Source organism: Geotrypetes seraphini, chromosome 1 (assembly GCF_902459505.1).
Source record: "Geotrypetes seraphini chromosome 1, aGeoSer1.1, whole genome shotgun sequence".
In the NCBI taxonomy this organism is placed as follows: domain Eukaryota; kingdom Metazoa; phylum Chordata; class Amphibia; order Gymnophiona; family Dermophiidae; genus Geotrypetes; species Geotrypetes seraphini.
The window spans coordinates 337,452,142-337,477,084 of NC_047084.1; the positions used below are offsets into that span (position 1 = coordinate 337,452,142).

Below are 24,943 nucleotides of genomic sequence, written 5' to 3' on the forward strand. Positions count from 1 at the left end.
GTCAGATTTCCCCACAAACATTATCTCTGTCTTTTCTACATTCAATCTCAAACCTTGCCTTTCCATTCATCCAGTAATTTCACTCGAATAATTACTCATCAATTTCTCTAACCCATCTCCCCATATACACACTGGGAAGAAGAAGCTGATATCCTCATATATGCGGTATTCAGCCCCTAAAGACTAGAACAACTGACCAATTGTGACCATATAAATATTGAATAATAACGCTGAAAGCGCCGATCCCTGGGAGACTCCGCTCTCACCTGAAATTTACTCGAGATCTTATTCCCATTCCTTACTTGAAAAGATCCAATCCAAAACATAAGGTGTCTAATAGTGATGTCAATAATAGCTCTACACTATGAGCTTTCCAAAAACCAAATTGGTTACAATCCAAGCAACCAGTTTCCTGCGCAAAATCATCTAACTGAGGCAAAACAATTTTCTCCAAAATTTTACCTATAAAAGTTACTATCGAAATTGGTCTAAAATTTTTCATAACATTCATATCCAGGCCTTTCCGTTACTCATATGATTTGCATTTTATGATTCTATATATTATTTATAAGTTATGTTTTATGATTAATATTTACAGTATTATAAGAACATAAGAATAGTCGTACTAGATCAGACCAATGGTCCATCAAACCCAGTAGCCCGTTCTCCCGATGGCCAACCCAGGTCACTAGTACCTGGCCAAAACTCAAGGAGTAGCAATATTCCATGCTACTGATCTAAGGCAAGCAGTGGCTTCCCCCATGTCTTTCTCAATAACAGTCTATGGACTTTTCCTCCAGGAACTTGTCCAAATCTTTCTTAAAACCAGCTACGCTATCCGCTCTTACCACAACCTCTGGCAACGCGGTCTAGAGCTTAACTATTCTTTGAGTGAAAAAATATTTCCTCCTGTTGGTTTTTAAAGTATTACTCTGTAACTTCATCGAGTGTCCCCTAGTCTTTGTAAATCTTGAAGCAGTAAAAAAATCGATCCACTTGTACCCGTTCTACACCACTCAGGATTTTGTAGATTTCAATCATATCTCCCCTCAGCCGTCTTTTTTCCAAGCTGAAGAACCCAAACCTTTTTAGTCTTTCCTCATATGAGAGGAGTTCCATCTCCTTTATCATCTTGGTCGCTCTTCTTTGAAGCCTTTCTAGTGCCCCTATAACTTTCTTGAGTTAAGGAGACCAGAACTGAATGTAATACTTCAGATCAGGTCACACCATGGTGCGATACAGGGGCATTGTAACATTCTTAGTCTTTTAACCATCCATTTCGCTAACACATATTTGATTTGAGTATGGTATTTATGTCTATTCATATGTTTCACATTTCTGATTTACTGTGGCTCATTTATGATTTAGAGTTTATGATTATTTATTATAACAACCATTAATTATTTATTTGTTTTAACAGTACTTGAATTGACCATGAAGCAACTCCTGGTGGGTGAAATCTCAGAGCTATACATATGTTACTAAAAATTATTATTAATCTCCACCAATAAAATATATCACTCTCATAGAGAAATATTAATTGGGGGGAGTTAGACGCTTGATTAACACTCAGCTCTGTAATAACAATTAAATATATGTGAACTAGTCTTTAAGCCCGTTATATTAACGGGTGCTAGAAAGCAGCCCCTTTTCCCTCTCACCCTCCAGTTCCTCCCTGACTCTCTCTCCATTAACGGATGCTAGAGTAGATGTCTGTATGTCTGTTTTTTTTTTTTAATTTGTCTCTCTCCTTGGACGCTCTCTGTCTGTGTGTCATTCTTTCTGTCTGTGTCTGTCCCTGGCCCCCTGTCTGTCTATCTTTATTTCTAACTCTATGCTCTTCCCTCAATCCTGCATGTGACCTTTTTTCTTTCTCCTCCTCACTTCCTTCCAACGTCTGCCCCCTGTCCCCCACACTTCCATTCAGTGTCTTTCTCCCTCTCTCTACCCATTCCATCTACCCATTCCATCTACTACTCTTGCCCCTTCCATTCACTGCCCTCTCTTCTCTTTCTATCCATTGTCTGTTCTCTCTCTATCTGTTCCATATGGCATCTCCTCCTTCCTTTCCCCTTGGTCTGGCATACCTTCCTCCGTCCCTCCATGCCCTGCCATGTCTTCTTCCCTCCAAGCCATTCTCTCCCCCTCTGCTCCCTTTCCTCTTGGCAGCAGCAGTAGCATTCACAATTCATTGCTGTTGCCGGCTTCAGGTCTTCCTCTCTGGCGAGTTCTGTCTTCATGAAAACAGGAAGTAGGCAGGACCCGCCAGAGAAGAAGGCCTGAAGCCGGTAACAGCAGCAAATTGTAAACGCTGCTGCTGCCTGAATCGCCTGAGGCAGATCGCTTCTCTCCCCTCCCAGCCCAACCCTCGGTAACTCTCTTATGTCTCCCTCCCAGCAAGATGACCTTAACAAACCTCCAATACGCAGATAGGAATGCGCATGTGCGAGTTAGCCTTTTATTATATAGGATACTTCAAGAACTAAGACTCAGAACATTTATAAGCAAACTGAAACTTTAATCAAGCAGGTAGACAGTTGTTACAGATGGGACCTTTTGTGCAAAGATAATAGGATTGCACAAGACAAGTGTTGCTAAAGCAGAAGGAATAATTTATCTGGATTCAAAAAGTTACTCACAATGTGAATAGTCCTTAAAATGGAGCAGAGGCCACATGGCCTAGTGAAGCAGCATGGTGATCCATGGAGGATAAGAATTGTAGTTTGATCCAGGATGGTTCCAGAGGGAGAGTGAGCATCTTCCCTCCTGAGAACGGATTCCACTTTATAGGGTTGAGACCCTTTCTAAAAATAGATTCCATTCTCTGTTCCTAGGTGAATGATGATTGAATTACAATGGCTTGAAAGGATGTCCCAATACAGAGTATTGTTACTTGTCCTTGCTGAATGTGGTGTGAATCTATGTCTGAGTGGTTTAAAATGGTGTGATGAGCTTCTATTGTTCTTGCTGACTGGAGTAGCCCAGAGATGAATTTGGTGTAAAGGGCTCTTGTTTGATCTTGTAGTCTACAGATGACTTTGGTGTGGAGGCTTCTATTGATCTTGCAGACAAGAGATGAATTTAAAGTTCTGTTTAGCTCTGGTATCTGAATAGGTGTACTAAACACTTTCCTGAAGGTGATGACTCAGTCCTTTCTTTTGTAATATGTGTATTTAACACAAAAATGAGCTTCTATTGTTCAGACTGGGGTAGTTCAGAGATGAATTTGGTCTTCTGGCATACATCCTCTTATCTACCCTGGCCAGGTACTTAACACTTTCTGAAGGCTATACTGGCTCAAAGACCACATCAGAAATTCACTTTTAAATCCATCAAATTAATAATTATAAAACCATCTTAAATTATAAAAACCATATCATTTTTACTCTAAGTCCCTCAGAATAAATGATCGTTTGGGTCAGGCAATAATTCAAATTCACAATTCATAACCCCAGCAACATTAACTATAACATGCTACATATTTTAAGATCATATCAGAATTATAAAATAATTTCATGCTACACATAGATTCCGTGGAGAGGAGTATGCCCACAGATATACACTGCTGTCCCTGACACAGCTACTTCAGCACACTGAGGCAGGCTTGACACACACAGAAAGAATGGATCTTTCACTGAAAACTTAAAGTCACACTGATTGCCTCTTTTGCCAGTCAGTCACTCACTAAGCTGTAAACAGTGAAACAAACAGTGCATCAGACCCTGAATATTAGGGGATTAGGGGCAGAGCTGGCCACGAATATTGAAATATTGTAGATAACTTTCAGGGCCAGCTCTGACCCACCCCCGTGTCCCGGACCTTCCCCAGACCTTCCTTGGTGGTCTATCAGCGATGCGGGGCAGGATCGTTCGTCCTACGCTCCTGCATCGTGCAGAGCCATCATCAAAATGGCTGCCGTGAGTTCCCATTTTAGTCTCGAGACTACAACGGGAACTCATGGCAACCATTTTGATGATGGCTCTGCATGGGGATCAATCCTGCCCCGCGTCGCCGCTAGACCACCAGGTAAGGTCTGGGGAAGGTCCGGGATGCAGCATTTCTTATAAAAAAAATTGTGAACAACTGAATCTGCGGGTACTGAAACCGTGGATTCGGAGGGGGTACTATACTAGTAACCAGTGGCGTAGTAAGGGGGTGGGGTGGTGGTCCGCCCCAGGCACAGTCTTGGTAAGGGCACTGGCACCCATCCTCCTCTCCGCTGCCCACTCCTTCTCAAATCCCCCTGCTGCCCGTATGCGCCCCCTTCCCTTCCCTCTTACCTTTTCTCTGTGCGAGCAGCATTATGAACTTGCTGCCCATGTCGGTGTCGCCTCTTTCTGATATCACTTCCATGCCCCGTGCCTCAGAAGTGACATCAGAGGGATGCAAGTTCGTGATGTTGCTCGCATCTAGAAAATGAAAAAGGTATGCGGGAAGGGAAGAGGGGACTATGCGTGGGGTGGATGGAAAGGAGCGGGGGGGAGGGGGGGAGAAGGAGCAGGGGGAGTGCGTGGGGAGGAGGAGAAGAGGGCGAGGGGGCGCAACCATCCCAGGTGCCACTCACCCTTGTTACACCTAGTAGCACCCTAGTACCCGCCTCTTCTCTTTTCACTCCTAAAGTTTGTAGTATACCTGCTTGAATATCTCCTCCTGGGTACTGTGTGTGCCCACAGACACACACTTCTGGCACAACTATTCCAGCAAACTGAGGCAGGTTTGACATACACAGAGTGAGTCTAAACTAAACTAAAACTAAAACTTAGCTTTATATATCGGGTCATCAACCAAAGGAAGCTCGACTCGGTTAACAAAAATTAAAAAATACTGAAAAGGCAAACAATCAAGAATTTCAATGGGACTAATTTTCATAGTGTTTAGCAAATAGGAAAGTTTTTAAAGATCTGCGGAAAGATTGAAAATGACTAGGACCACTCAAAATTAGTCTCTCAATAAAAACTCGCCTCTTCTGTCAATTAGTCACTCACTGAAATCTGTTTTGCTTTTTTTTTAAAGAATAATTATCTCCCTCACTTATATCTGTCTCGTCACATGCCCACTGTTTTGTGACAACTTGAAGTTATGTGTTGCAGCCGGAGCACCCTCTCATGACAGTGGACAAGAGCACTTGAAAAGCAGTTTTATAAACTGGCACTTATAGATAGGTGACAATTGGGTACATAAATTATAGGATAATAGCACTTGTACATGTGATTGGTGCCACAGTTCGGCAATTACACTTGTAAGTATTTTGCACGGTTCTATAAGATATAAGATACCAAATCACTAACTGGCAAATTCAATAAAGTCCGCCTAAAAGCAACTACATCAGCGTGCTTACCTGATGTAGGCACCTAACTTACCCTCCCCCCCTTTTACAAAACTGCAATAGCGGTGTTTAGCGCAGGCCGACATGCTAAATGCGCTGCTCCCGATGCTCATAGGAACTCTGAGTGTCGGGGGCAGCACAGAGCATTCAATGCGCCGGCCTGTGCTAAAAAACGCTATTGCGGTTTTGTAAAAGGGGGGAGGCACTGATAAAAGGCTTAATTGGCACTGATAACAGCATTTAACACTTCATAATTGCTGTTAATTGGATTCAATTGAAAGTTAGGTGACTAACTTGAAAAACATGATTCTGTAACAAGAAGGTGCTAGTCCAAAGCACCTACCTAAAAGTGGGCGTGCTTAAGTGTAGAGCACAGGCATATTTTCCAGTTAGGCATCTACCTTAGGTGCAGGTATTTAGGCAAACGAAACCCTGACATAAATACAATGTGCCTATAGCTAGGATGCCTAGCGACAACTGACGTCGCTTAAGTGGCGCTAAGTGTGATTCTATACAGTGAGCCTAACGTTTATAGAATCATGCTTAGTCCCACACTAGTCGGAGCCAATTTTTTAGGCTATATAGAATCGGGGACTTAACGTGTAGGGTTTTTTTTTTTTTTTTGGGGGGGGGGGTGCACAGGCAAGCACAGGCCTGCTTTGTGTTCCAAATAACACAAAGCAGGCCAGCAGGTGTAGAATGTGCAGTTTTATTATAACCAAATATCTGGCATGGCCACATTTTGGCTTAAAAGTCTGAGTCACAGGGAGAGCTAAAGGGAAATAAAGTTTGCTTCCCCCAATAGCAAAAAAATAAGATCCAATAATCTCAGCACTCAGTGAGAAGTGCTGCTGTTCTGCTCACATACATGGCGCTTTGAGTTGCATGCGCCCAATTTGCACATGCAACTTATAAGATTATTGAGCCAATCAGCACTTATAATTGTCCACTAACTAGTAATTATTGGCATAATTGTCAGTAATTAGAATTTGCATACACATCTTATAAGGCATATGCTATAAAGAGATGCGCACAAATTCTAGTGTGCAGAACCAAAAAGGGGACATGGCCGTGGGAGGGGCACGGGAGGGTCATAGGCATTCCTAAATGTTAGGCACAATCAGTGGCATAGTGAGGGAGGTTGGCGCCCAGCATCACCACACCGTGTGCCTCCCCCCATTCTTCCCTGCTACTTGAGCACCCCTTGGCCTCCCCATACCTCTTGAAATGTTCTCTGTCGCAAACGGCATCTTCGACCTGCTGCTCGCACCAGCCTCAGCTCCCTTCTGATGTCATAGATTGTGAACCTTCGGGACAGTAAGGGAATTTTTCAAGTACCTTTCTTATTTCTAATCTTAATGTATATTTTCTGTAAATCGCTTAGAACCTAACGGATGTAGCGGTATATAAGAAATAAATTACATTACATTACATTACATATGCTGGTCCCCCGACCAGGAAGTGAGATCAGAAGAAAGCTGAGGCCAGTTCAGACAGAAAGTGGAAGATGCTTCTTGCAGCGTCAAACATTTAAAGAGGTACATTTGGAGGTAGAGAGAAGGAGAAGGGCCGGCACTGGCACCCCCCACAAAGATGGCCCCCAGGGCGATCATCCCCCCTTGCTACACCACTGTGGACAATGTTATGATTCGTACACAACTTAGGTACAGTCATTTAGGCCTGGTTGTCATTGGCATAAATACCTGTGCCTAAATGCTAATTGTGTAGATGGGCCTAATTCTTGGAGGCGGTTTATAGAACAGTGCTAAGCGCTGATATTTCAACTCTGAATTTTTTAGGCAACTGTAACAGCCTGGCTTGAATTGCCAAGAGAGGTCTGAACACATGTCCAGCCAGGACAGTTGCCTCACATGCATGGTTAATCAAGCCCATTTAACACAGGCCCTATCCAGAGCTGGAACAAGAATCCCCACTTCAATAAACAAACCTCATCCACGCCATCAGTAACTGTCTCACCTGACAGTCAGTCTCTCTCTCTCTCAGCTCAACTTCAGTCAGCTTCCATAAGCCAGAACTTCTGCCTCAGCTCAGCTCACATCTAGGGAAAATGGAATTCCTCTCTCTCTCTGGGACCTCTTGAATGATTCCATTCTGGGGCAGAAGTATTCCTCCCTCCCTGAGTCCCATTCCTCTGACCCAGTAAGGCTGTATTCCTTTCCTAAGGGATCTCAGCACTGAATGCAAAGCTCAGGGCATTCTGGGACATGTAGTTTTCCTTGATTTGCCTAACACCCCCTGCTGTCCAGGGGGATAACTGCAGCTTCAGTTAGGGAAAACCCCTTAATCTCTCACAGTGACATATATAGAATTTACTCAAGAGTGCTGAGAAAGTTGGATGATAGAATTTTGCCACTGGAGAGGGTGAACTACTCTCCTTTAGTTCTACCCCTGATGCAGCCTTTTAAGGTGAACTGTGCCCACTTTGGGTATTTGGTTATAATAAAATTGTACATTTCTACACCCGCTGATCTGCTTTGTGTTTTGTTTGCTGCTTTGGTTGTCTCTGGCATAACTTGCTACAATGCATGCACTTCAAGATACACTGAAGTGACAACTGTTACAACTGTCAATTGACTTGAAGTAACTATTGGCACCTAACTTTAGGAACATAAATACCAGCTTATGATCATATTGTATAACGGATGTTGGTGGGGTACTTGAATCTTGGTGCCAGTCCAAGTCACAAGGACCTGGCAAAAACCCAAATAGTAGCAGCATTCTATGCCATCAATCCAGGACAAGCAGTGGCTTCTCCCATGTCTGTCTCAACAGCAGTTTATGGACTTTTTCTCCCAAAACTTGTCCAAACTTTTTTTTAAACCAGTTACATTAACCGCTCTTACCACATCCTCTGGCAACGCATTCCAGAGCTTAACTATTCTCTGAGTGAAAAAATATTTCCTCCTGTTGGTTTTAAAGTATTACTCTGTAACTTCATCGAGTGTCCCCTAGTCTTTGTAAATCTTGATGCAGTAAAAAATCGATCCACTTGTACCCGTTCTACACCACTCAGGATTTTGTAGATTTTGATCATATCGCCCCTCAGCCATCTGTTTTCCAAGCTCAAAAGCCTTAACCTCTTTAGTCTTTCCTCATACGAGAGGAGTTCCATCTCCTTTATTATCTTGGTCGCTCTTCTTTGAACCTTTTCTAGTGCCGCTATATCTTTCCTGAGATAAGAAGAGAAGAACTGAACGCAATACTCAAGGTGAGATCACACCATTGAGCGATACAGAGGCATTAGACTGGAACCTTCTTCCCCAGCTCTCCCCAATTCAGTTAAAGATGTAGATAGAGACTTTCAAGATTCCAAATGCTCTAATAGTCCCCACATCAGTACCATGATTCCCCCTTATCTCCAGGCATGAGTAACCAAAACTCTTGGTTAACTCTTCAATCCTGTTTTTTTGACATAGCATGGTTACTCCTAGTAGAGTATTAAAACAACCCGTTACTGATTTGATATACTTAAAAACACCTCCTGCTTTATGCTTAGGAATAATCCTTTGGGGAGAGTGTGGTGTAGTGGTTAAATCCTCAGCACCCTGAGGTTGTGGGTTCAAGCCCTGAACTGCTGTTTGTGACCATGGGCAAGTCACTTAGGCCCAATTTATATAACCAGCGCCTAAAGTTAGGCACCTATTTCGGAGGCGCCCAACTAGATAGGCGCCTATCTAAATCGAATAACAAGCTCAATTAAGCTTTTTAATCAGCACTGATTGAAACATAGGTGCCTATCAAGAAAGCGCGATTCTGTATCAAGGCGCCTCTAAAAATTTAGGCAGCCTTCAAAAAAATAGGCGCTATGCATGTTAGGCGTGGGCGTGGCTACATGTCAGGCACCTTGTTGCAGAATCACTGCTCTTAAGCGTGCTTAAGCGCTCAGCTAGGCGCCTACCTTTTAGTTATTCCTAGAGCTGGCCTATTTCTTGGGCCACTGAGGTTCCGCTCAGTGTGATTCATTAAACAGCATCCAATTTTACTTGAATTGTGCTGAACAGTGCCTAATTAGGCATCTAACTTTTGGGCGCTTCTTATAGAATTTGCCCTGTAATCCTCCATTGCCCCAGATGCATTAGATCCGTTTCTCCATTGCTGGACCTGCCTTATGGAATGCTTTGACAGGCACTCTGAGACTCTGTGGAAATTTATTATACTTTAGAAAACTGCTGACGACTTTATGCCCAAGCATTTCTTTGCTAGTCGCACTTAATTTCAGTTAAGACGATATTATCTTCTTCTAAGATTAGCATGTTAAGATGCTCACATTATGACAATTGGTTTTTGTTACGTGGATTTCTACATTGTGCATGTGTTGAAGGCTGTGTATGTTAATTGTAAGCCGCTTTAGCTTAAAGCGGATTATAAATGTTTTAAATAAATAGATTGTGAGCCTGCTGGGACAGAAAGGGAAAATCCTTGAGTACCTGTATGTAAACCACTTTGAGTGTGGTTTTAAAAAGTACAAAAAGGTGGTATACAAGTCCCAATCCCCCTTTGCCTCTAAAGGGTTACAGCCTAATATTGTTCTAACAAAAGTCCCCTTAGTTTTCCCTCTCTTGCACATGAGCAGCATGGGTTCTTCAATAATATCTGAGGAAGACAACTGAAATAAGGTGCCTTGCAAAGCAAAGGATGTCATCCTGCAGGTGAAGATAAGCGTTCATGTTGCTCACGTTACAAGCCTGAGCAGTGCCTGCGGCCTACAAATTGAGAATGGACCTTAATCATCACAGAGAAGATTTTGGACTGTTTAAACAAATTGTCACAGGAATTTTCAAAGAAATTCTTAGGATCGAGTAACCCTAATACTCACTATTGTGTGAAGACTGGTAATGGTCTATAAGAGCAATTAATGATTGGCTGTGTGTAACGTGTATTTACAGTACACATTTACTAGTGTGCTCCGAGGGATCCTCACACATTATTCTATATTACCACATCCATCATTGTTAACAATATGGGCTCCTTTTACGAAGGTGCGCTAGGGTTTTTATCACACGGACAAAATTACCGCGCGCTATAGCGTGCGGTAGCCAAAAATCTACTGTCTCCTAAAAAGGAGGCGGTAGTGGCTAGCGCGCTCGGGAATTTAACGCGTGCTATTGCGCGCGTTAAGGCCCTAGTGCACCTTTGTAAAAGGAGCCCTATATGTTGGATATATTACTCTTGAGTTTCACTCAAGTATTAAGGGAGTTTTTTAAAAAAAATTTATTTGGTTATATATCTACTCTCTATTTTTTTAAATTTGGGGCTCTTTTTACAAAGCTGCGTTAGGCTTTTTTATTGCTGGCCCCGGCAGTATTAGCTCCGACGCAAATAGAATTCCTATGAGCGTTACAGGTAATACCACTGCAGCCAGTGGTAAAAAAGCCTAACCCATCTTCATAAAAAAGGAGGGGGGGGGAGTTAGTGAATTAGGGGCATTGTTATTAGCATGTTATTTTACCACTAACTTGTGCTATTTTAGCTATTTTATGCAATAAGCCCCAGTTCCTAATAACTGGGGTTAACAGTAAAATAACACATCTTAAAAGTAGCTTACATTTAAAAAAATCCCCCCCTAGTTTCACATGAATGCAGTTCCCTAGAAATTTATGAACTTCTAAACCATTAGCCTTTCATAATTATTCTAAATCAAACAATTGTTCTAGAAGATAGCTTTCAGGCTAGGGATTTTTAGCGCAGGCCGGCAAGGTAAGTGGCCCGACACTCATAGGAATTATATGAGCATCAGAGCATTTAGTGTGCCGACTTATGCTAAAAATCTGTAGTGCAGCTTGATAAAAGGGGTCCTGAGTAATTTAGAAATACATTTGATTTTACACTTTGCATTTGGCTACCATGAAAGAGTGATTCATACATCAAACCATCTCGTAAAAGAAATATTTTGTCACTCGTCGAATCTGAATATACTGTACATTATGGCCAGTTAGAACACGGGAAAGATGTGATGACATTGACATGTAGGGTTTTTCTTGTGACTAGTACCCAATGGAAATGATGGTGATGAAAGTCTTTACAGCAGCAATAAATCTTCATAACTTATGATGGTAAAAATCTAAATTCTTCTTCTTTATTTTTATACATACATACCAACAGTACAAAAGGAAACCTCAGCGTATACATAGTGTATGTACAAAAACCACATTAAATACATTCTGTAATGAGGTAATACTGCAACGATTGTGTAGCGACCAAAATGAAGTCCACATTAAAAAGTACAACGAGGGCTTGTTTATTATGTGCTGTTCAAAGTGCATCGAAGCTGGCGTACATTAAGAGAGAAAACCCTGCTTTAACAGAACTTGCTCCGAGCTTCTTTCATATGCTTTACCTTACAAAACTGTTTTGAATTTATATAGACCTCTTCCCTCAGAGTGTTAAATAAATGTCAGTGTTTGTAATAGACAGGCCTATTTTCAAAGTTTTCTTTCCCCATTCATACAGGGATGAAAGAAATCTTTCTAAAGCTAAGGCCTAGGCTTGTTTTACGTTTATGATTTATATATTTGTGGTCTCGATTTGCTCTTCATCTCAAACATTCCTGGAAAAAAAATGTCACTAGGCTAGAACTGCAATGTCCAAAGCAGATTATCTTCAGCTTGTGGCTGTCATAGCTTCAAAAGGATGAATAAATTAAGACATACATTTTCTATTGCAAATATCACACCTACAGTTTTTAATAGATATTTTAATATCCATCTTGGCACTCATTGTCATCAGCATCTCCAATTGGTCTATTATGGTAAATTTCGATTATTAGTTTTCTGCTTTTAATTTCATTACTTTTTGACACACTACTAGTATCTTCGTCACTTTTTGACTCACTTGATTTACTTTTTTTCTTTTGTTTAGAATTGCTGTTTGATTCTTCTGTAGATTTACTGTCATTGTCCTCTAAAGATTCGCTACTTGTGTCCATTGTCTCTACAGATTTGCTGTTTTGTTCATCTGATTTACTGGAAGACTGTTCTTCAGATGTACTACCACTCTCGGTTGAATTGCTCTGTGAATTGCTGTCGTCATATTCAGAACTGCTCTTATTTTCTGTTCTCATTTGGTGATCTTCAGAGGAATTGCTGTCCTCTTCTGATTTGCTGTCATCCTCTTCTTCTGTTGATTTACTGTTTTGTTGTATTGATTTGATGCCATCCTCAGCTGATTCACTGTCTATGTTATCTTCTTTGGATGTATTTTCACTGCTCTCTGTTGATTTGCTATTATCCTCTATGGATTTAGAGCTATTGCTTTGATTGGATTCATGGCTATCTACTTTGGATTCTTTGCTATCTTCTCTAGAGTTGCTGACATCATCTTGTTTGGAATTGCTGACATGTTCCTTGGAATTGCTGACATCTTCATGAGAGTTGCTGACATGTTCCTTGGAACTGCTGATACCTTCCTTGGAGTTGCTGACATCATCTTGTTTGGAGTTGCTGACATCTTGTTCTTTGGAATTGCTGATATTGTCTTCTTTAGATCTGCTGGTATTTTCTTTGGAGTTGCTGACATTGCTTTCTTTGGATTTGCTAATATCATCTTCATTAGATTTGACTTTCTCACTCTCCTTAGATGCGCTTTTTGTGACTGGTGTAGACTTATTGTCATCATCATTTGATTTGCTGACATCATCATATGGGGAATTCGTGTTATCATCATTGCTATGATCTTCCTTAGACAGCACGGCTTCCTTGGATATGCTCCTGTGTTCAGCAGAAACAGAGCTATCATCGTCTTTCAAGATGTCATCCACAATTTTGGCAAGCTGGGTCTCATTCTGTACCATCTGTCTGCTACCATCTTGAAGCTTCCTAATGCCTGTCTTCCGACTCATTTCTTGACTGCTTTCTTTTGATTGAGTGGTAGAACTACCACTGTTCGTGCTGGAAATCTTGCTTTCGCTTGCAAATGAACTTGGGTCATCGCCTTGAATTCGATTATTGTCAAACTCATAGCTGCTGTCTTGGCTGCTGCTTTCATCCTCAGACTGATTGTTATTCCAGCCATCACTGGAAAGTGCTTTGGTTTGTATATTAACATTTTGATCAACATTGATATCATGCTGTTCTTCTGATTCCGTGCTGTCACTGGTTGTCTCAGCACTGTGTTTATCACTGATGTCTCCACTGTCGCTATTAGCAGACCTTCCAGGAAGCACATCGAAATGATCCTATGAATAATTATAAATATAAGGAAAACTGAGGTTTTCAATTAAATTTAATATAGTATTTCTATACCAGCTTTACATAGGCACCTCATTTGATACTGTTTATAACAAATAATATGCAATCATTTATTAACACAGACATTGCATGCCATGATAAAAAAAATAAAATGAATAAAATATAATAAAGATTAAAAAATACTAGAATATGAGAGGAAAAACATCAAACATCAGTTAAAACCTTCTCTTAAAGGCTAGAAACCTCGATAGAATATTCTCCAAAGCAATCACTAAAAAAATTGAAGAATAGGACCTCAGAATATAAATTTACTCTCTTAACATTCAAACTATCACTGGTCCTAAAAAGCTCTATTTATCAGCCTCCCACAGAGAGAAACCAGATATTGTTCAACATGGTGTTATATATCAATTTTAACAGTTCACATCCCACCCTCCCTTTTACTAAATGCTCAGATGCTGCTCCATCACTCTTAGAATTCATATGAGCATTGGAGCAATGTGGGAGTATTTAGTGCTCCAGGCTACAGTATAAACCCCTACCATAGGAGGGGGGGGGAGGGAAGGATTAGGAAATGTTTTCATCATTAGCAAAAGACTCTCTTCAACTCTTAAGAGAAGGATTTAGCTAATATTTAAAATTTAATAAAACCATAATTTAATAATGCTCAACAAATTGTTAAAAATACCTGGGTCAACATTGAAAAGCATTTACCTTGATACAGATACCTGCTATAAGTGCTACTGATTGGGATATTCAGAAGCACCATCTGGCTAGTGTTTCTGAATCTTCTTACACTATCCCCCTTTTATCAAAGTCTATAAACTTGTGCACATAATTTTGTGCTTAGGGCTAGATTCACAAAGCAAACCGATCGTGTACCGATCGGTTTGTGACCCCTTTGTGATCCAATTTTACTCCAGCCTGATTCACTTACCTCTCTGCTGATCCGATTCCGATCCACGCATGCAAATGAGGGGAACGGCATGCAAAGTAGGCAGGGATGTGATTCACAAAACAAATTTTGCGAACCGACTGCTGGGGAACAGTCGCAAATGTCCTTTTCTGACTTTCCAGCTCCATTGCCGCCCTGCTCTCTGCCCTTTTCCTGCCTTTTAGCCCCACCGCCCCGACTCTCCTCTTGCCGCCCTGCTTTCTACCCTGACTCGTCACCCTGCTTTCTGCCTCAAATACAAACTCCCCCTGCTCTCTGCCGCCCTAACTGTCCTGCTCTCTGCCTCCTTCTCCGCAGTGCGAGCCTGCGTGTTTAAAGTAGGGCTGCACTATGCAGTACCGCCCCGCTTTAAACCTGGGGGCTCGCACTGCAGAAAAGGTGGCAGAGAGCAGGAGAGTCAGGGCCAGTGAGTTTAAGGCTGCTGCCGCCGGGGATCGCCCTTCAAGAGAGTCGGGGCCCCAAAAAACAAAACAAAAAAAACGGAGCAGAAACGAACAAGAATGCATGTGCAGACCATTTGCAGGGAAAGCAGATGGTCTGCGCATGCGTCTAGATCGCACACTTGCGATCCATGTCGGCGGATGGGGGCGTTCCTCCGATCGCCCCCATTTCAATATTGCTGGTTTGTGAATCCATTGGACCAGCCCGGATCAGACATGGATTGGTCACGATGGGGCATGTTAGTAAATCTAGCAAATGCAAGTTATAGAGTAGTGTCAGTTGCATGCACAACTTAATTTAATAATTAGCTGCTGTCATTAACAGCCAATTATTGGCTTTACTTGGTGTTAATTGGTGCTAATTGGCACTAATTAGCACTTACATGTGCAGCTGTCCTTAGATTCTACAAAAGTGTACTCACAAAATGCATTTCAAGGGGGGGAAGTGAATGTGGGAGGGGCATGGGCAGATTCTAGAATACTAGCAGTTGCACTCTTAACTGCCGATAGATATGAGCAGTTACACCAGCAATTTGGCTAACATAAGTTCTCACACCTAAAGTTAGGCACGCAACTGCAGACTTACAGGACAAACATTGGAGCAATTCTTGATAATTAAAAGAAATTATATTACATATATATTTGATATGTTGCTGCACTGAGCTATATTGAAAAAACATGGATTACACAGTAATGGACCTGTAATTAAAATGAAGAGATAAGTCAAAAATAAGGCATCCTATGTTATGTGATTTATGATCTCCTTGATATGATGGTTCATCATAAATACATATATTCTGTATGAGAGTTCTTTAGGTTGTGTCTTTTGATACTTCCCTCACCTTTGGTTTGGATGGCTTTGACCTTTATGGAATATTTTATAAAGTATACATGTACATTACACCTGCCCCTGATCTGCCTAAACTGCACCCTCCCAGGAACACCTATGTGTAGTCTTCTTGCAATATGTCCCAGTCCCGCTAAACTGTCTGGCAATAATGAAGCCAGATGCCGTGAGGCCTTCCCTTTTGCCAAATCGCTATAGGCTCTGCCGGTCTCATTCCCACCCCCCTCTGAAGTTACTTCCTGATTTTGAGGGGTGGGATTGAGACCCGCATAGCCTAAAGCGATTTGGCAAAAATGAAGGCACCCGCCTTCCTACTGTGGCATAGTGGTTAGAGCTACAAGCTCTACACCCTGAGGCTGTGAGTTCAAATCCCATGCTGCTCCATTTGACCCTGGGCAAGGCACTTAATTCTCCACTGCCTCAGATACATTAGATAGATTGTGAGCCCATCGGGAAAGATAGAAGAAATGCTTGAAGTACCTGCATGTAAATTGCTTTAAATGTGGTTGTAAAACTACAAAAAGGCGGTATACAAGTCCCAATTTTTTAAGACCCATTTTTACCCAACAGTGTGGTAAAAATTTACAGGTGTGGAATATTAGTTGCAAAATTTAATGTGCAGTACAGGGGAATAGAAAACTATTAGTTGCACACATTGCATATGCATGCAGGCACATCATTTGACAATTAACACCTCATAATTGGCACTAATTAGAAATTAAGTGTAGTGCTTGGAAGGTGCACTCTCTAAAGTTGTGCCTGTCAGTTCTAGTGTGTGAATCTGAAAAGGAGGCATGGCCAGGGGAGGAGCAAAGGCAGATTTATTTTATTTATTCAGCCACCAAATTTATAGAATAAGAACATAAGAATAGCCTTACTGGGTCAGACCAATGGTCCATCAAACCCAGTAGCCAATCCTCACGGTGGCCAATCCAGGTCACTAGTACCTGGCTAAACCCAAGGAGTAGCACTATTCCATGCTACCAATAAAGGGCAAGCAGTGGCTTCCCCATGTCTTTCTCAATAACAGACTATGGACTTTTCCTCCAGGAACTTGCCCAAAGCTTTCTTAAAACCAGCTACGCTATCTGTTCTTACCACAACCTCTGGCAACGCGTTCCAGAGCGTAACTATTCTCTGAGTGAAAAAAAATTTCCTCCTATTGGTTTTAAAAGTATTTCCGTGTAACTTCATCGAGTGTCCCCCTAGCCTTTGTAATTTTTGACGGAGCAAAAAATCGATCCACTTGTACCCGTTTTACTACACTCAGGATTTTGTAGACTTCAAGCAGAAAATTGAGAAAGATCCCCTAAGCCAGGGGTGTCCAATGTCGGTCCTCGAGGGCCGCAATCCAGTCGGGTTTTCAGGATTTCCCCAATGAATATGCATTGAAAGCAGTGCATGCACATAGATCTCATGCATATTCATTGGGGAAATCCTGAAACCCGACTGGATTGCGGCCCTCGAGGACCGACATTGGACACCCCTGCCCTAAGCTCACTGGCAAGCTGTATTTCCTTTATCTTTGATCAGGCTTGAGACCCTCTGTAGCATTGGAGCTCAATACAATTGCCTAGTTGTTACTCTCTAATACTGGCACAGATGAGCCCTACTGGCACAGATGGCTCTATTATAGTTTGTAACAGGGGCAAGAAAGACACTCTTAGTACTTTGGTTGCCATAGTCTCATGTCCATGACCAGCATTTATCCTCCCTTCATTAATTATTAAAATATACATATCAGACATATTTATGAAATTTTATTGATATATTATTAATTTATATCTAATATTGTTTAACTAGTTTGCTCTCCAGTATTAAGAGGCTCAAAATAAGCAAGGGTGTGAAGCTTAAAAAGAGTCTGAATAAAATAAGGACATATTCCTTCATAGAATGGGTGGTGCATCCATGAAACAGCCTCCCACTGGAAGTGGTAAAGACAAAAATAGTCTCAGAATTCAAGGAAGCAGGGGATAAGCACAGAGGATCCTTAGTTGAGAGGAAATAAATGTAGTGCCAGGGATCAACTGTGGTTTGTGGCATTGTACCAGGATGGGAAAATGGACAGACAAAATTGGCCTTGTGGTCTTTATCAGCACTTATAGTCTGTATTTCAATGTTGCTAAGTTACAAAAGCAGGCAGTATTAGGAAACTATTTTGGATTACTGAGTTGTCAGCTTAACTATGGATGGATAGACCTCCCCCAGCCTGATTTGAATCCAGGCTCAGATCTGCAAATGTTTGTATCAAATGTACTCATATAATTGGAGTCAGATTTGACCTGGTTTTTAAACCTATAGATGTTTTTATATATGGTAAATCACAATTTACTCTGGTCCAGAACAATGCAGTTTTTCATAGATTTATGCAAAAAGTAATACATTGTTTGTGTGCTTTGCTAAAAGTGAGAATCCTAAAAAAAAAAAAGATCACATCTGATATGGGTAAACAGAGAGAGATAAAGATTAAAGTTCACTTAAGGCAGCATCTGATTTATTCAAGTTAGAACTTGCCCTGTTCTGTCTCTGATTCCTCAACTATTTTTTCCCATTCTCCACTCTTTTTAGGCTTCTGAATCTAGGAATCAAGTGGAACTAGGAGCGTAATTGTGGACCTGCAACCCTAGCAACTTTTCAAAGAGGCCAGTTTAGATAAGAGTCTAAACCTCTGGAATATCAGTCTCTATGCCTTCAAAGCAGTTACTGTAGAACTACACAGATCCTTTTGAAAACCAATTAACAAAACAACAAGAATAAGACTTCATAAGTACCCCTTCCTCAGGACTATCTTCTGGTGATTCACAGCTCACTGACAGAAATATAGCAAGCTGAAAATGAATATATTGTATTTGTTCTTACAGTTTAAGTTGACCCAGTAATTCCTCTTTTCCTGCTTATCTTCAATCACTGTAGCCATGAGCATTCATTCATTTGTACCCAAGGCTTTCCCCACTGTTTCTAGTCTCTCATTGCAGTGACCATCCCAAGAAAGTACCTGGGCTTAAAGAGATAAATCTAGATAGTGGCTAGACACTTGGGGGAGTAGGTAAGGGAGAGGGATGATGCTGGAATACATATGGGAGGAAGTAGAGAAGGGAAGGGACAATGCTGGACTTAAGGGTAGGAGGGAGGGATTTAGCTGTATCTGGGGGAAAAGAGCTATGACTGAAAGTTTACCTAAGGCAGTGGTGGGCAAATACGATCCTCGAGGGCCGGAATCCAGTGGGGTTTTCAGGATTTCCCCAATGACTATGCATGAGATCTATTTGCATGCACTGCTTTCAATGCATAGTCATTGGGGAAATCCTGAAAACCCAACTGGATTCCGGCCCTCAAGGGAGTTGCCCACCCCTGGCCTAAGGCATTGGATACCCTTGGACCAGCTCTTAGTTGTACTCTTCTCTGTGAGTAAGTTTCTTACCATTAATGATGTTGATATCTCAGTTGAATAAACATTTTCTACCTGCAACCAAAACAAAGAGTTGTGGTTTAAAAACCATACAATAAAAATCCTTGTTCTTTTAGGCTACCATGGCTGGAGTCGTGATTGTTGCTGTTGTCCAGGTCTACCTATCCCGATGCAACAAGACCCGTTTAACAGCAACAATCAATAAAAATCCTCTTACACCACACTCTTATTTTTCAAGAGAAATACATGCGCATCTGTTAGACAAAGAGGTGCAAATTGCTTATGTGACCTTCCCGAAGAATGCCTCTCCTATAGAGTAGGAGGCGCAGGATTTGTCAGAGAGTCACTGAGTATGTGTGAGTGTTGATAAAAGAACTATGTGGGAGGAGCTCAAGTTTCAGGTATATAAAAAAAAAATTTTATACCGCTTAATCAAATTTCTAGGCAGTGTACAGAATTAAAAAAATATGTCTTAAAATAAGAAATAAAACAAGTTAGAATTAGAATACTAAACAGAACCAGGTTGGGTTAGTAGACACATACAAAAACATATATACTAACTATACACAGTTAGGAAAGAAGGGTATAACTACAATCTTTGAGGAAAAAAAAGCACACTTAGGGGAGAAAATAATAGGTGGGGGTAAAAGCTATAATTTGTTTTAGTCCTTAAAAGGACAGTTGTTATCCAAAAACATCTTGGAATAAGAATGTTTTTAGTTTTACTTTAAATTGCTTTAGCGCGGATTCGATCCGTAAATGATTAGGCAGTGAATTCCAGAGAAAAGCTGTAGTGACAGCAAAATTGTTGGATCTCAACGTGCTAATTAATTTTAATGATGGAACGACAAGGAGATTCTGTGACATAGATCGAAGAGATTTAGTGGGATTATAGGGAATTAGGAGTCTATCAATAAACTCTGGTTGATTGTTTGAGTGAGTGCCACACATAGGAAGTGACATCAGAGGGAGAGCCGATGGGGTTTCAAAGAGCACATTGAAGTTAATGTTGCTCGCACCAGTGAACTAGAGGTACAGGGGAAGGGAAGGGAGGAACGTGTGAGGCAGGGAGATCATGGAAAGAGTGTAGTGGGGTGGAGATAAGGGCAGGGGGGTGCGCTTCAGTAGCCACTTTGCAGTAGCTAGTCCAGGTGCAGCAAATACGATGCAGCCCGTAGGAATTGAATGGGCTGTGTCACATTTGCCGCGTGGGACTCGCTACCACAGCTTTATAAAAGGGGTTCACAGTTTGACCAGGCAAAAAATAGCTTATTGAGGTTTTATTCAGAGTTTTTCCATAGGCATGAAATGGAAAAGTCATTTTTAAATTAAGAAAAAAAAATTGCTATACAGTGTCCTGGTCATTTGCAGTATTTTTGGACCACGAACCGCCGACAAGGAGAGGGCAGTGGGAGAGGCAGGAGAGAGCAACCGGAGCACTACGAGTGCAGGAAATCATTCATGGTACGCTCCGACCGCCTCTTCCTGCACTAAGTCGGGCCTTATCTAATCAGTAGCTGCTTTGACATGGAAGTGTTCTGCTAATAGAGTGGCTGAGGGTAGTGGTCAGGTAGGGTTTGGTGTCAGTTAGGTTTTTTAGAATTTGGAATAGTTTTTTGGTATCTTGGGCTTCAGTGCCTATTTGGTTGGTGTAGTGTGCTTTTCTCTTGTTCTTTAATTGTGATTTGTATTGTTTGTTGACTTTTTTCAGGCGGATCTTCTATGATCCGATTTTCTCCATTTTCTTTCTAGTCGTCTACATTGTCTTTTGAGTTGTAGCAGTTCGGTGTCGAACCATTGATCTGATCTTCTGGTTCTGGGTTTAGTTTGCAATGGGGCTAGTTCATCCAGGGTGTTGGTGCATAATCTTTCCCATTGTGAGATGAAGTCCTCGGGGTTGTTTTGTTGGATTGTTTCATCTATTTTAGTCTAGAATTTGGTGAGGTTGATGTGTTTGCGTGAGGTGTATGTTACTTTATTGGGTTTTGTTATGGTTTTTTTGTTTTTGGTCCAGTTGATGTTGATGGTGTAAGTGTAGTGGTCTGAACAGATGGTTCTGGACCATGTTCTGTTAGATGTATGAATTTCTGTTAGGGATGGTTGGTGGGTCATGAAAGCTGCGATGTCAAGTTGGTGGCCTTTTTCATGAGTTGTTTGTGGATTTAGCATTTGGAAGGATAAGGCTTTAAGAAATGAGAGAAAGTAGTCTACTTGTTTGGATGATTGGTCTTCCAGGTGTAGGTTTAGGTCTCCTAGGAGTACGGTAGGTTGTAGGTTGCTATTAGTGAGTTTTGGTATATGAAGTCTTCAACTTCAGTTCTTGATATAGACCAGTTTCTCGGCGTTATATAACAGAGCATGCAGTTTAGTATGTCTTTTAGTGTGGTGCTTGAGAGCTGGCAGGTTAATAGGTCCATGTATGGGTTAGATGTTTTTTTAGTTATATTAAGGGTTAGGTGTTGTTTGATTAAGATTGCTAGTTCTCCGCCTCTTTTTTTTCTGTCTGCAGACCACCATTATTTTGTATCCTTGTGGGCATACTTCAGTTATTCTGGGATCTGTGTCAGAAGTTAGCCAGGTTTCTGTGAGGAAAAGACAGTCCATAAGAACATAAGAAATGCCTCCGCTGGGTCAGACCCGAGGTCCATCGCGCCCAGCAGTCCACTCACGCGGCGGCCCAACAGGTCCAGGACCTGTGCAGTAAATTTCTATCTATACCCCTCTATCCCCTTTTCCAGCAGGAATTTGTCCAAACCTTTCTTAAACCCCAGTACTGTACTCTGCCCTATAACTTCCTCTGGAATTGTATTCCAGGTGTCCACCACACGTTGTGTAAAGAAGAACTTCCTAGCATTAGTTTTGAATTTGCCTCCTTTCAACTTTTCCGAATGCCCTCTTGTTTTTTTATTTTCTGAAAGTTTGAAGAATCTGTCCCTCTCTACTCTCTCTATGCCCTTCATGATCTTGTAAGTCTCTATCATATCCCCTCTTAATCTTCTCTTTTCTAGGGAAAAGAGTCCCAGTTTTTCCAATCTCTCAGCATATGAAAGGCTTTCCATCCCCTTAATCAGTCGTGTTGCTCTCTTCTGAACTCTCTCAAGCAATGCCATATCCTTCTTAAGGTACGGTGACCAATACTGGACGCAGTACTCAAGATGTGGACGCACCATTGCCCGATACAGCGGCAGGATAACTTCTTTCGTTCTGGTTGTAATACCTTTCTTGATTATACCTAGCATTCTATTCGCTCTCTTAGCGGCAGCTGCGCACTGTGCTGTCGGCTTCATTGTCATGTCCACCATCACCCCCAAGTCCCTTTCTTGGGTACTCTCATTCAAAAACATCCCTCCCATCGCATAATTATACCTCGAGTTTTTGCTTCCCACATGCAATACTTTACACTTCCCACATTGAATTTCATCTGCCATCTCTCTGCCCATTCCCCTAGTTTGTCCAAGTCTCTTTGCAATTCTTCGCAGTCCTCCTTTGTCCGAGCTCTACTAAATAGTTTGGTGTCGTCCGCAAATTTTATTATCTCACACTTCGTCCCTGTTTCTAGATCATTTATGAATATGTTAAAAAGCAGTGGCCCGAGCACCGAGCCCTGCGGAACACCACTCGTGACCTTTCTCCAGTCTGAGTAGTGGCCCTTCACCCCTACCCTCTGTTTCCTACCTTCTAACCAGTTTCTGATCCATCTATGCACGTCTCCGTCCACCCCATGGTTCTTCAGTTTCCGGAGTAGACGTTCATGAGGCACCTTGTCAAAGGCTTTCTGGAAATCTAGGTATATGATGTCAATGGGGTCTCCTCTGTCCATTTGTTTGTTAATTCCTTCAAAGAAGTGCAGTAAGTTAGTCAGGCACGATCTTCCCCTGCAGAAACCATGTTGGCTGGTTTTCAGAAGTTCGTTTCTTTCAAAATGTTCATCAATGTTTTCTTTTATCAGTGCTTCCGCCATTTTCCCCGGAACCGAGGTCAGACTCACCGGTCTGTAGTTTCCCGGGTCCCCTCTTGATCCCTTTTTAAAGATGGGCGTAACGTTGGCTATCTTCCAATCCTCCGGAATCACACCCGTTTTCAGAGATAGGTTGCAAATTTGCTGCAGTAGTTCTGCTATTTCCTCCTTTAGTTCCTTCAGAACCCTTGGATGGATTCCATCCGGACCCGGCGATTTGTCAGTTTTTAGTTTTTCTATCTGCCTGCGCACCTCATCAAGGCTCACTTCCATGGATGTTAACTTTTGTGCTTGATTTCCCTTGAAGATTTGTTCAGGTTCCGGTATGTTGGTTGTGTCTTCGCTTGTAAATACCGATGAAAAGAACATGTTAAGTCTTTCTGCGACCTCTTTCTCTTCCTTCACCGCTCCCTTCCGGTCTCCGTCGTCCAGTGGTCCCACCTCCTCCCTAGCCGGCTGTTTCCCTTTAATATATCTAAAGAACGGCTTGAAATTTCGTGCTTCCCTGGCTAGCCTCTCTTCATACTCTTTTTTGGCTTTGCGAACCACACGGTGACATTCTTTTTGATACTTTCTGTGATCTTTCCAGTTTCCCTCAGATTTGTCCTTCTTCCATTTTCTGAATGAGTTTTTCTTATTGCCTTTCGCTTCCTTCACTATTTTAGTTATCCACGCCGGGTCTTTTGTTCGACTCTTGTTGCACCCTTTTCTGAATTTGGGGATATACAGATTTTGTGCCTCGCTCACTGTATTCTTGAAAAAGGACCAGGCATGTTCTACTGTATGCCATTTTTTGGAAGTGTTCCTAAGTTTCTTCTTTACCATTCCTCTCATTGCTTCGTAGTTTCCCTTCCTGAAGTTAAAAGTTGTCGCTATGGTTCTCTTTCCTTTCAGTATTCCTATTTCCACCTTGAACTTGATCATATTATGATCGCTGTTTCCCAACGGTCCCACTACTTCCACTTCCTTTGCAGGTTCAGGTTTTCATATGTTTTCCAGGTTTTTATAAATTCTTTTTTTGGTCCTCGGGCTTTGATGTTTAAGTAGGCGCATTTGAGTGTGATTATCTCTGTGTGGTAGTTATGAGTTGTATTTGGGTATATAAGTGATTTAGGGTGCTGATGTAGTTTAGTCTTAGAGTGTGTTGGTCTTCTTCCCCATGCTGTGGTAATGGGATGTTGAGTGTTAGATTGTAGGTTTGAATTTCTGTCAATTGAGGTTCTCTTATTTGAGAAGAGAGTTTTGTTTGTATCTGTAGCGGGTGTTGGGAGGAGGTTGTTTGCTGCTGTCTTCCAGCTGGTTAAAAGAAGGATTTTCAGTAGGAAGTGCTGGGATCATGAGGTTAGCTTCATTTTTTTTTCTTTGGTGGTTGGAGGTAGATGATAGTTGGTAGAGGGTTCTTTGGGGAATTTGGCTGTTGTTTTACTATTGGTTTTACTTCTGGTAGTGTTGCGGAGGTGGGTCACTTCACAAAGGCGCTCGCTAAGGTGCCGTTGATATGCGCCTTCGACAGCAAGCTGAACGGCTGTGCACCGTTAGGCACTGAGCCTTTTAACTGGCTCAGCATAGTCACGTCGGGTGGGGGGAGGGGCAGAGTGCGCTCCCACACCGGCAAGCCTCCCTGTCTGCTCCCGGTTCCAACGGTGGCAGGGCCAACGAAAAGAAATTAAATTAAATTTAGAAAAAGCAAGGTGCTGGGAGACTCGCTGAGCCTTCCAATTGACTCAGCGTAGTCACGTCAAAAGCTTTAAAATACCTCTGTGATAACGAAATGTTTTGATGTCATGTTTATTAGTGGGGC

At 41.8% G+C, this 24,943-nt stretch overlaps 1 protein-coding gene across 1 annotated transcript in view; it reads right to left on the reverse strand.

Moving 5' to 3' along the window:
- Positions 1-11,392: 11,392 nt before the first annotated feature.
- The window catches only part of LOC117367402 (dentin matrix acidic phosphoprotein 1-like), a 63,537-nt gene continuing 49,986 nt past the window's right edge, over positions 11,393-24,943 (reverse strand). Inside the window, exons 4-5 of the mRNA XM_033959899.1 lie at positions 19,197-19,238; positions 11,393-13,520 (exon numbers count right to left, since the gene is read on the reverse strand). Of these exons, the coding sequence (XP_033815790.1) occupies positions 12,042-13,520; positions 19,197-19,238 (1,521 nt within the window). The 3' untranslated portion in view covers positions 11,393-12,041. The remainder of the gene's footprint in view (positions 13,521-19,196; positions 19,239-24,943) is intronic.